The sequence below is a fragment of the Podarcis filfolensis genome (genome assembly GCF_964270895.1).
Source record: "Podarcis filfolensis genome assembly, chromosome: 1".
Lineage (NCBI taxonomy): Eukaryota > Metazoa > Chordata > Lepidosauria > Squamata > Lacertidae > Podarcis > Podarcis filfolensis.
The window spans coordinates 72,966,452-72,978,829 of record NC_139604.1 but is presented as its reverse complement, the minus strand read 5'-3'; the positions used below and the strand labels follow the sequence as shown (position 1 = coordinate 72,978,829).

The window sequence follows — 12,378 nt, the reverse complement described above, 5'->3', positions numbered from 1 at the left end:
TCAGATCCGGATATGAAATTCACCATTCTTTCAGGAGAATCCAGCACTAAACTGCTGAACTGGAATTTATCATCAAGTTTGATTATATTTGTTTTGGACTTAATAGGGCTGAGTTTTATTGCTTATCAGTGCTGTTGTGAATGGTTACTGTACTCATATGCGGTTGAGCTTTGCATGGAAGTATCACAACCTGTATTTCTTGTGCTACATAGTCTTTTAGGCTCTCTAACTAAAGTAACTCAGTGTGACTTGCACGTGAAATTACAGGAGAAAGTGGTCTCAAAATATAATTTGAGCAAGGTGGAAATGGTAGCACTCTTAGGATGGCGAGCCCTTCACTGATCTTAGTGCCTGGGCAAATGTTCAAGCTTGCCACTGTCTGGAGTGAACCCTGGAGTGAGTATGCCTGCAGACTACTGAATTTAAACTTCCACCAGCTTCCTGTTTCCAGTGCGGCAGGAATGGAGTCTCCCCAACACCATGGGAGAGAGACAGACAGAGATAATCAAATAATGATCGGGGAATTTCATTATCTGCTTTCGTCTTCGGCTGGAAGAGGGACCAGACTCTCACCCACAGTTTGTCTGGAGGTCTGGCACTCACTTCCCCATGGAATGTGAGGGCAGGCAAAGGCACTGGGTGCACAGAGCACTACGGCTGCCACGACCCCCCCCCCCATCCCATTCCTGGAAGCACAGGTTATCCTGTTCATTGGATTGTAACTGAAGTAAACTACAGGCGCATGCCAGAGATGATGAGATAAGAAACTGCAAAAACAACCCAGCTACAAGGATGTAAAAGGTTTGGACTAGGAGCATATTTCATTTCATTATCTATTACACCAACACAAATAGAAATCACAAGATTGTAGGTCCTATATAAGGGTTTGTTATATCTGAATGGAATGGAAATTATTAAAATTTTGGAATGCAGAAACAAGGTAGAAGAATGAACTCATCAACTCTAGCATGTGAGGGGGCCAGTTGAAATAAATTGTATAATTTGACATCTGAATAATTGGCATTAATAATTGTATTAATTGGATAAAATTGGTATTGTTAGAATGAGGCTGCTATTGAAACAATATTGGAAAATTAATAAAAATATATTTTAAAAAAGAATAATATATAAAAAGATATATAATATATAACTTCCATCTGAACATAAGCTAAATGTATATGCTTTCACAATTTATGTGTATGTAAAGTAATATTTGGCCCATTTAAAGATTCATGATAAGATGTATTGTACAAATAACTATGGTAATTAGAAGCTGCAGAAGCGTTCTAAAATAAAACAAAAATTTAAACATTTGTTCAAATACAGTGTACCAACATTAATCGTTTCTCCATGAGACGCCATTATTCTTTGTGAAAATAGAAAACAAAGTGAGAGACTTCCAAGATATTTCTTGGCAGCATACCAGCAAACAGGCTCCCTATAGCTTTACTACAAAAAAGTTAGCTCTGTGAAGTGAAATAATTTACATACTAGTTAAAGAGAAATTTAATTGGGAACTTGCTGAGGGTGGTATTTTACCTTTCACAAGCAACACAGATGCGTTTTCGTTAAAGCCAGGAACAAAAGTTGCTCCTTCACCTCGTTTTTCAGACTCCTGCTTTCTGAAATAATCATTTACAGCGCTGAAGACTAAATCCTTCAGTGTAAGAATTAAGGTCCCTTCACTTGTGTACAGTCTACTTGCTGTCCTGTTAAGTTCAAGTCGTCTTGTGCATAAAGAAAGCAGCTACAGAAGGGGAAAAGTTAATGACATATAATTAAGCTTACTAAGTCCAAATATTTAATAAAAATGCTTAAATTGCCATTCTCAGAGTTTTCTTTCTGTTATTTATTCCTCCAAGCAGCATATAGGCTCTCTCCCCTCCCTTTTCTCCTCACAGCTACCCTGAGATGTAGCTTAGGCTAGCAGAAGTTTACTCCGAGAGCTTCTTGGCAGAGTGGATATTTGAACGTGGGTCACCTCAGTCCTAGTCTAAACTCGGCCCTCCAGATGTTTTGGGACTACAATTCCCATCATCCCTAGCTAACAGGACCAGTGGTCAGGGATGATGGGAGTTGTAGTCCCAAAAACATTTGGAGGGCCGAGTTTGGGGGTGCCTGTTCTAATCATTTCATGCCATTAGAGATATTATAAGTGCAATATTTCTGCATCTTTGTGTGCCCTCACATTTTATGCAACGAGGACCAAACTACATGCGGAACTAAATGCATCACTTTTAAGTTGTGTCAGTAGTGGTTGACAAAGTGGCGCAGGCAGAGTGGCGTTGCTCACCTGCCTCCCCAATGCTGGGTGGCACTGCTGGTTCCTGAGAAGGAAACAGGTGAGGCACAGAGAGCTCAGTGTGGTCGTGTGGGTATGATGGCAGGAGCATCGTATTGGTTCGATTGCTGCTCCCACATGGCTCTAAGCTCTCTGTGCATCCCTCTCTCAGGAACCAGCAACAGATTGCAAAGCATGAGAAACACGAGAAAGGGGGTGCCAACAAAAACTGCCCCACAGCTGCTATTTGCATTAGATGGAAAGCTGCTAATGGTGCCAATGGGAGCTTTCTTCCCAATGCAAACAACAATGTCAGGGGGAGTTTTGTTGGAATCACAGCAGGAAAAACGGGTTAGTTGCTCCATCTCACCCCTTTTAGTTCCAGTCCCGGGGGTTCATTCTCCCTTCATCCCTCGCCGCTGTTATTTGCAACAGTAAAAACACTCATGAAACTTAAAGTGGTGCCTCTCTAAGGTCATGTTTTATTTGTCCTTGAATGCACAAGATAATTGGTTCGGTTGTAGATATCAGCAATATGGAAACCTTTTGTTAAAGTCAATACCAGATAAACTTTTTTCCAAACATGCATTAGCATTTAACACGAGATAATGACACGAGGACAATTTAATGGTTTATGTTTATACTCTGTTGTCAAAACATTAAATGAGCCTCTTTACATATACTAGAGAACATGTCAGGGCCGACACAAAACTTTTTGTTGCCTGGTAAAATAAATAAAAATTGTCTTTCCTTCCCTCGTGGAAGAAATAATAAAAATAGTTGATCAAAACAGCAGTGCCAGGCGAGGATGTGTTCACCATTCTCCACCACACACACACCCTATCTAACCCCTCTCCCCAGCTGTTGGTATGAGATTCTTGCCCATGATCTGGTACCTACTGCTTGTCCAGGTCAATTCTGTTAGGATGATCTCTAGATGATTGCTACTCACCATAGGGAATGTATTAGCAACAATTAGCTGCCCATTTCTGTAACCAGCTCCATTTCTGTATGCAATTATTTTCACTGCTCTTTGGTTTACAGCTGCAGACATCTTTTCTGAGATTATTTGCAATGATGTTTCTGTCCTCAAAGATGCTAGAAATTCTTCTAAATAATGTAAGGTGGATTCAGCTTCAGACGTGGACAAATCAGTCTTTAGGATAAACGGAAGAAGATGCAATCATGACTTCTGTTAAAGTAAATTTTTAAATGGTAACTCATTGATTCAAGTGCTGTTCCTTCTGAGAAAATGGATGATGTGACTACAGTGGTACCTCGCAAGACGAATGCCTCGGAAGACGAAAAACTCGCAAGACGAAAGAGTTTTTCGTTTTTTGAGTTGCTTCGCAAGACGATTTTCCCTATGGGCTCGCTTCGCAAGACGAAAACGTCTTGCGAGTTTGTTTCCTTTTTTTAAAAAACCGCTTGAAGAGGTGCAGTTGCGACTGACCGTGCTCCACAAGACGAAAAACATCGCAAGACAAAAAGACTCGCGGAACGAATTAATTTCATCTTGCGAGGCACCACTGTATTATTTGCATATGTCACTATGAGTTGCACAGAGCTGTGAACTACACAGGACACCAAACACAGGACACCCTCACACTTCTGTGATGCCTTTATATGAAACTGAATGTGAACTGGATTTGGCTTTTGGTGAACAGACACTCCTGAACAAATGCTTTCACTAACCTCCCCACATATTTAAGGTTACACCTTCATTCAGTGCTTTTTTTTCTTAAAAAAAGGTTCAGGGGTACTCTCATTTTCCTACTCATATTGAAATACTGCCCCTCAAGGAGGCCAAACTTAGATTCACAAAATGTTTAGGCGTATGCTCACCCCTGCATCCCCCCAGAAAAAAGCACTGCCCTCGTTACATATTACATCTCAAAAGAAAATTACTCCTAGACTACTAACCAGGATTTTAAGCCCTTCTTTCTCAAATGTTCAGACAGTAAAAAAAATTGCTTGCTATTTTGCCACTTACATCTAGATGAATACCCCCCCCAAACGTAATTTTTTATATACTTTTCTTATTGTGGTAAGGCCTGAAAAGCTTCTTGTTGTGTGTTATGTTCATATCTCTGCTGTTCTGGCAATCAGTATATGTGCCCCCAAGGGTCAAATTGTCAACCATGTTCCATGTTGTTGACTTTTAATAGGCTTATAAGCTTCTGGGGAAAGGTCCTTTTCATTGGATACAGTGCAGTACTTAGTGAGAATCTTGCAAATGACAGAATTGCTCAGAGAATCTGACTATAAATATACCTTACAATTTAAAGCATTTTATAGACAAATCTTTACATAGATGATGTGGCATAGGTTTTTTAAGAGAGCCAGAAAAATCATTTAAGAATGTGCTTATGTTAATTAATAAATTTAGCAGGGCATCTGGTCATAAGATTAACAAAATCTTACATTATGGATAGTATCCTGGGTGTGTGTTTGAATATAGCAGTAAAGATAAAAAGTGGGGAGATAATTATATAAAAATTGGGGAGATCATTATAAAATAATTATATGGCATTGGCTAGTATTGTTGCATTTAACAGATCATAATTATAACTATATTTGTTTTATATCCCGCCTTTTTGTTTGACAGGGACTCAAGGTGGCTCACAGCTAAAAACAGAAAAAAAATCATTTAAAAAACAATTAAACATTAATAGAATACATATATGACCTGTGTTAATCAATACAGACCATTACAATAAAAGGAACACAGCACCAGCCCTTTCCTTAAAAATAGTTCCCCAAAGCCTGCTGAAACAACAACAACAACAACAACAACAACAACAACAATAATAATAATAATAATAATAATAATAATAATAATAATAATAATAATTTATTTGTACCCCGCCCATCTGGCTTGGTTTCCTTAGCCACTCTGGACAGCTTTCAACAGAGATTAAAAATACATCAAAACATCAATCATTTAAAGTTTCCCTAACAAGAATGTCTTCACCTGCTGGCAGAAGGACAAGGAGGGAGCCAGTCTCATTTCTCTAGGAAGGAAGTTCCAAAGTCTTGAGAGCAGCTACCAGATAGGAAACTTTGGCTGAGAAACAATACTTTGATCAAAGTAGGATCTTTACATAATCCAGGATAAGTTTTAAAATGTTTAAAACTATACTTAAAGTGAAATAGCCCTAAAGCATCTGCAGAGTGCCTAAGTCCATAGTAACCTGTGTCTAGTATTTTCCAGCAAGAAAAATTGTGAATCTAATCTCATTTTAATCTCCAGATTGAAATACAGATTGCCAATGTTTCAAAGTACTCTACAAGAGAAGGCTGTAACATTGCCAGCTGGTGGATTACACTAAATGCATATATACATGGCAGGAGGTGTCATTGAAAAGCAGGAACACTGTCACAAACCTTGTTAACATCAAGGCACTTATAGGGCCAGATGGATAAATGCTTTCCTTCCTCAGAACCAGAGGCACAGGAGAATACAGTACCAGGGCGCAACCTTTTCAGGTCCTTCTTTCCTCTTATGGTCCTTGCACAAGCCAAGCATATCTTTACCTTCTGCTTTCCACACGGTGAAAGAAAATAGTAGCCCTATAAATAAAAATGGTTGAAACCATTTAAAAATGGGGGTTGGGGTGGGCAGAACCCATAATAAAAATGCAGTGATCCAATATGACATCTATTATTCAAAAACTTGTTTACATCCAAAAAGTTTGGAAAACACGAAGATGTATTTGAATTAAAAATACATAAACAAATACATCTTAATATTTTCCTAACTTGGATACAGACAGCTAGTTTTTGAATAACAGATGTCATGTTCGCTCTCTTTTTTTTTTTTTTGCCGGGGGGGGGGGCAGGTAACATTTCCCTAAAAAGTATATATTTTTATTATAACTTTTTTTTAAAAAAATGTTGTTGCATAATATTATTTCTGTTAAAATGGAATCCTTGGTTGTTGTTTTTAAATGCACCTTTATAGAATGGATGAGTACCTGGGAGTAAGTCTGAGTGAGCTCAATGAGTAGACATGCATGTGATTGTATTCTGAGGTAACATAAATCTTTACAATGCTTGGGCATTTTTTCTTTTCAAGTCTTAATGTGGTGCCACAAAGACCGTAATGTCAGTGCCAAGCATACCTTTTTGGGGAGGGCACTCCAAAGATGGGGTGCCACTGCGGAAAAGCAAAGCACTCAGGAAGGACCTCAAACCAAAGATCTTATGACATAGATAGGCTGATATGGGATGAGACACTCCTGCCTATATTGAGGTCCCAAGACATTTAGGGCTTTGAAGGCCAATTTCACTTGAACTGAACCAATCATGAAGGCCCCAACAAACCAACTGTAACTGAGATAACAATAAAGTGGTGGAGATCGGTGTGATTCATGCCCCCCCCCCCAAAAACACACATAGTAGTAGTAGGTTTGCAAAGGCTACACCATGGTATGAACTGACAGAAAAGCAGCTTCCATGTTGGTGTTTTAGTACGTGAACCACACTGTTCGTTAAGATGGATAACCTCCACATGTTTCCCATAAAATCCACATAATCACATTGGGGTACTTTGTACCCTTTCACTGATCCCATTCACTTCAATGAGATCTGTGAAGAAGAACTTCCCAATAGTTTCACAAAACGAACATAAAACAATGCAACAATTTCCAGGGGTGTAGCTATTTTTGCTGCAAGATGCTAACTCAACAAAGAGTCTCGTAGCACATTAAGACTTACACATTTATTATGGCATAAGATTTCATCAAATACATGAAGTGGCGTCCTGAGTGGCAGGTACATATGTACATGGGGGGGGAGAGGGGTTGTAAGCAGTGAGATCAGAAGGAAAGGAAATGCAGAAAAGCATAGATGGTGATAATTACCTTATTAACAGTGACTACTCACAAGGAACAATAGTTGAAAACGCAAACATTTTGGTATTGGTACGTCAACTGGTATGCTAAACTAAAGTTCCACTGCACCAATTCAATCCACAATGTGATAACATTGAACGCTCTCAGATTGCCATCTGCTTTTAAATTTGTTTGTTCAAGGATGACCACCTTAATATTAGTTACAATATGTTTTGGAGTAGTGAAAAGTCCCCCAACCAGCATTTCAGTCTCCCTGAAGACAATCAAACTGTCATAATAAATTTATTAGTCTTTATTGTGCCATAAAACAATGTGTTTTCTAAGAGTGTGCATGAATCACATGATTTTACACTAGCCTGATTCCTGCCTTATCCTTGTTCCTTCTGTTAACCACAGACAACAAGAAGCGGAATATTTGATATCTCTTTCTATTGGGTATTGGTGCACAGATACATCTAGACATGTCTACATAGCCACCCTTTTGATTTCGCGAAGTCAAATTTCTCTAGTCTATACAGAAAACAAAAATTACTTACTGGTTGGTCTATTTTCTCTGTGCTGGCCACGGAAAATGTGCAAATCGAAGAATAATTTGCTGCTGTGATTTCTTGATCCAGGGTTGTGCTGTAAAAGGCACTAATAACCTTTGTAGTTTCCGTGTAATTCCACCTTTGATTGGCAGCTCCATTTTTACATTCTTTGTGTTTCTGTGAGAACATAAAATAGGCCATCCTGTTTTAAGATTTTTATTTTTTTGCATTCTCTCTTTCCAAACTGGTATTTTTAAAGAAAATGTTTTAAAATATTCAGGTTTATCTGGTAAGATATATGCCTTCCCTCCTCCTCCTCTTCCTCTTCTTCTTCTTCTTCAGCATCCTAATGGTTTTTAGCTTTGTTGTACATGCAGTTATAATAGCCTTTGCAGGACTTATTCATTGCTAGGTCATTGCCACTAAATAATAAGAATGACATTGGGAAACACCTCCTGCTGACCTCTACAATACAGTTCCCTCCTCTCTCTAGCATTTTTCTTGGTCAATATATATGGGTTAGCTGAAATAAAAGGAAGAGAACTTTGTTTGCCTTTAATAACTACATATAAATCTGGGTGAATTTCAACATTTGAAAAGCCTTCTGGACAGGCCAAATTATTGAGACTTCTGCTCCAAGCCATGAAAGCCAGCAGCTGACACTCTTCCTCCAACAGCACACTGTGCCACACAAAATGGTTAACACTGGTTTGGGCAAGGTGTGTGAATCATGTGATTTCAGCCTGACCTCATTGCTGCCTTTCCGGTTAACTGCACCCTTCCTGGACAGGGATCACTTGGCCACTGTGACACATGCGTTGGTGACCTCATGTCTGGATTACTGCAATGTATTCTATGTGGGGCTTCCCGTGCCGCTGGTCTGGAGGCTGCCGCTGATGCAGAATGCTGCAGCTCGGGTAATGACTGGTGTTCCTTATCAGAGGTATCACGCTAGTGCTGAGGGACCTGCAAGGGCTGCCTATTAGCCACTGAGCTACTTTTAAGGTTCCACTGTTTAAATACAAAGCCCTAAATAACTCTGAACCAGATTACCTGAAAAACTATCTTCTTCCCTGCACAGTAAGGGCACTATGATCACCTAATGAAACCTGTTAAGGTGAATGTTATGGAACACCCTCTCTGTTGAAATGCAGAAGTCCCCATCTGAGTTGCCATTATGTGCCAACATACCTGTTTAGGCAAGCATTCCTCCCTTGAACTGATCTTCTGATGCTATTGTTTTAACCAATTCCAAGTGTGTTAATTATTATGTTTTTAATGTTTCATTGTATATTTTAATTAAGGATGTTTTAATGTCAATGTTAATTATAAGTTCATTTTATAGTTGTAAAGTACTTAGAAGCCACTTTGGCATATAAGCAGTGTAAAACTATATAAGCACACAAACAGTTTTACCTGAAGGACGACAGGACACCCTTGCATTTCCAGAGGACTCTTTGGATACCCATTGAGTATGCTGGGCATCGATACCGCTAGCACTAATTGTGGGTCCAGCACAAGATGAAATGTCCTAGGAACAGAAAAGTCAGGTGGAAATCAGAAGACAGTTGTTGTTGTTGTTTTTAAAAAAGATTTTTTCCTTGCTAAATGTATATCTCACTTTTAGATTCTTCTAAAGATATCTTTTTAAGTAATAACACTGAACTGGTTCTACACAAAGCGCTGCATGGACATTTTAATGCCACAGAGTGCAGCAGTGAGTCTTAGGGTTTGCTCACCCTCATCCCCAGATTGTGACCTCAAGGGGCTTCATCTTCTGTCCCCAAAGTTCTGTGACATTGAGGTGAGAAGGAAAGGAGTAAGAAGAAAAGGCGGGAGGTGACAAAGAAAGGTTTCTTGTAAAGGACTTGGAAGTTTTGTTGAATTTTGCTAAGTAAATAAATAATTAAAAGCAATAAATAGGCACCATCCATGTAACATGGCGCTTTACAAAAAGTTGAGATGACAAGTCCTTGCCCCAAGGGGCTTATAATGTAGAACTTGATGTAAGGGATTCAACAGACAAAGGGAAAGGGTAAAGAAGAATAAAATATTGGGTTATTGCAGTTACACATACTAAGGCTGAGCTATGCACAAGGGTTCACAGAAAGTGTAGCATATTTAAGACTAAAATGCAGGGTCTTTTGTAAACAAAAATTATAATTTTGGCTGTTTTCTTAGCCCCTTGTCTAAGATGCTTTCATTTTTGAAAGACCATCTTAGAAAATGTTAGAACTAGCTGGTGGTTGAGGCCTGCAATATCTGCACTTAAAGAACAAGTGAAATGGAAAAGTAGCCTAGCCTGATTGGAAGTCCCACTAATAATGCAATTTAATTCTTGTGAAATTCTACCACATTTCCGACAGTGAACGTTCACCTGCTATCCTCTCTCCATATCCAGTGTTGATTAATACTGTCACATTTCTTTTCCAACAAAACCACTTCAGCGCCAGAACGCAGATCAGAATTCTCCACACCTAAAGCAAGATTTCGAAAGCTACAGTTGATAATCTTCCCATTTCTAAATTCAAACTGTTGATGATGAGTTTTCTGCAAATCTTCAGTCAGTTTAGGCTGATGCCTGAAGTAAACAAAAAGACATAGAGCTGCAGAAAAATGTTCTGTAAATATTTCATTGCATGGTAATGGACAAAAAAGAGCAAGGCAAATGAAGTGTGCCAAAACTTTGTTTACTTCTACAACTTGTGCTTTTGACATCTGAATTCAGATACATACCATAATACAAAGAAAGCTGAGCACAGTTATTGAGAAATTGGGTAGGTGGAAAGGTGAAATTGTGGAAAGAGAGATCAACTGAAAGTATAGAATGGTCTGGAGGGAGAGCATAGAGGAGCTTATTGATTAAGCCTCATAAAGAAGTTTTCTAGACACCATACAATACTGGAATAGACTTCACCTTTATCTAAGATGTATTGTGCTTCTCTCTGCTTACTTGAAACTTTGGAAATAAGATACACTGAAATACAGCCCAGCAAGTCTCTTCAGTCTGACTTCATTTTTAAAGTCACAGAGAGAAAACAGAAGACAAATGATATGTCACTGTGAGCTGGCAACGGAATAATGAAGACCCTTCAAATTAGTTTGTAAAATATTTCAAAACATGTAAAGACATTTTGACTCTTCCTTTTAGACAATTAAAGAGTTTTTTAATGCAACTTTGCTTTTAACCCAACGTTCTTGTTCCTTTTCTTCTTCCCACCAAGTTTATATCCAACAAACTTCTTTCTCTTCTGTAGAGTCAGCATTCTTAGGTAACATTTGTATGACTTTCAGAGCCTGGGTACTAGAAGCTGTTAGGGGACTATGAAATGACTGTTGTGAACCTAAGATTCAATGGTGCAACTAATGCAGCCCCAGTTATCCCCCATCCACTGGGGGAGGAAGAGGGGAGCGGGGGGAGCGCACCGACCCCAGCAGCGCAATCCTGATGGGGTGCCATCACGGCTGCCCCCCCGCCCGAGCTGAGCAACACACTCCTGTGGGCGGTGCGCCACCCCCCCAGGACGTGCGCCACGCCCCTGCGGGCAGCGCGCCACACCCTCAGGACGCACACCAGCCATGCCCCCGCCTGCTCTCTGCACCCTGGTGCAGTAGCATGAAGCTCTGCCACTGCCTCCATTCCAAATTATAAGAGGGACGTGATTACCGTTTCTGCAAATTTCTAATTCCACAAAGTATGGAAAGAGATTAGGGTGGATAGCAAGTGATTTTACAGAATGGTGGTGGCCCAAACTGCTAGATTCTGTCCTAAAAACAATTTAGGAAATATAAATATATGACCTGACCTGTATTTTTTATATAACTCTGCATCTTCAAAGAACAGTTCATCTTTATCTTTCTGAAGGCTGCAGTCCTCATCAAAATCATAGAGATTTTGTTGCCAAGCATATTTCATGGGTGTATAAGATGCATCTGCTTTAAGATGAGATTTTGCATGTGAAGTCCTGAAAAAAATATAAAATTCAATATGAAATTTGAAGCACTGCTGATGGTCACCAGTTTAAATTTCTCATAAAAAGTTAAGTCATTAATTAAAACTAAGGATTATTAAGAGATTAGCAGCTGAAACAGTCAATGGCAGTTAAACTGTGTGCAGAATTGCAGTCTAAATGATTCAGACAGTAGTTTTACATTTCTTAAGATTGTGTACTCAACAGTGTTTCCTTATCCAACCTTACAGTTCATACTACTACAAAACTTTGGGGTTACGTGGGAAGCATATAAACCAACACTTTAATTTATCACTGTGTGGATATTACTTCTACCTTATGGGAAGAAAAAAAATGGGGGAGCACCAAAAATAGAGGGAGGGAGGAAGAAGACTGCACTCAAACAGGTGCTAGGACTATAGTTTCTTGAGGTAATCCCATGTACAACCAACAAAGGAAGGTATAAACAACAAAGTCTGGAAATAGCTAAAAAATAACACATTTATTATGGTACAATCTTTTGTAGACTATAATTCAGCTCATTAGATGCATCAAGAGTTATCCTCAGTTGACAGGCTTATATTACTTGGGTGTAGATGGAGGAACGGGGTTGTAAATAGTAAGGTCAAATGACACTGAAATGCCAATCTGAGTCATTCAGTTAAGTATACAAATTAAATGCAGCGGTCATACACATTAATAATGATTCTGGAAGTTTCTTTCAGTTATAAAAACCTTTCTTCAGAGTAGTATCTCTTGTA

The 12,378-nt window shown here is 39.1% G+C and overlaps 1 protein-coding gene across 9 annotated transcripts in view; it reads right to left on the bottom strand.

The window, feature by feature from the left end:
• DCDC1 (doublecortin domain containing 1) overlaps nt 1-12,378 on the bottom strand; it is a 246,272-nt gene that overhangs the window by 26,105 nt on the left and 207,789 nt on the right. For all 9 annotated transcript variants that reach the window (XR_014544058.1, XM_083597408.1, XM_083597406.1 and 6 more), the window contains exons 26-32: nt 11,474-11,632; nt 10,045-10,248; nt 9,084-9,198; nt 7,674-7,844; nt 5,669-5,854; nt 3,234-3,437; nt 1,540-1,747 (exon numbers count right to left, since the gene is read on the bottom strand). Coding sequence is in view for 8 of the 9 variants with exons in the window: in XM_083597408.1 (XP_083453534.1) it covers nt 1,540-1,747; nt 3,234-3,437; nt 5,669-5,854; nt 7,674-7,844; nt 9,084-9,198; nt 10,045-10,248; nt 11,474-11,632 (1,247 nt within the window). In the remaining variant the exon portion in view is untranslated. The remainder of the gene's footprint in view (nt 1-1,539; nt 1,748-3,233; nt 3,438-5,668; nt 5,855-7,673; nt 7,845-9,083; nt 9,199-10,044; nt 10,249-11,473; nt 11,633-12,378) is intronic.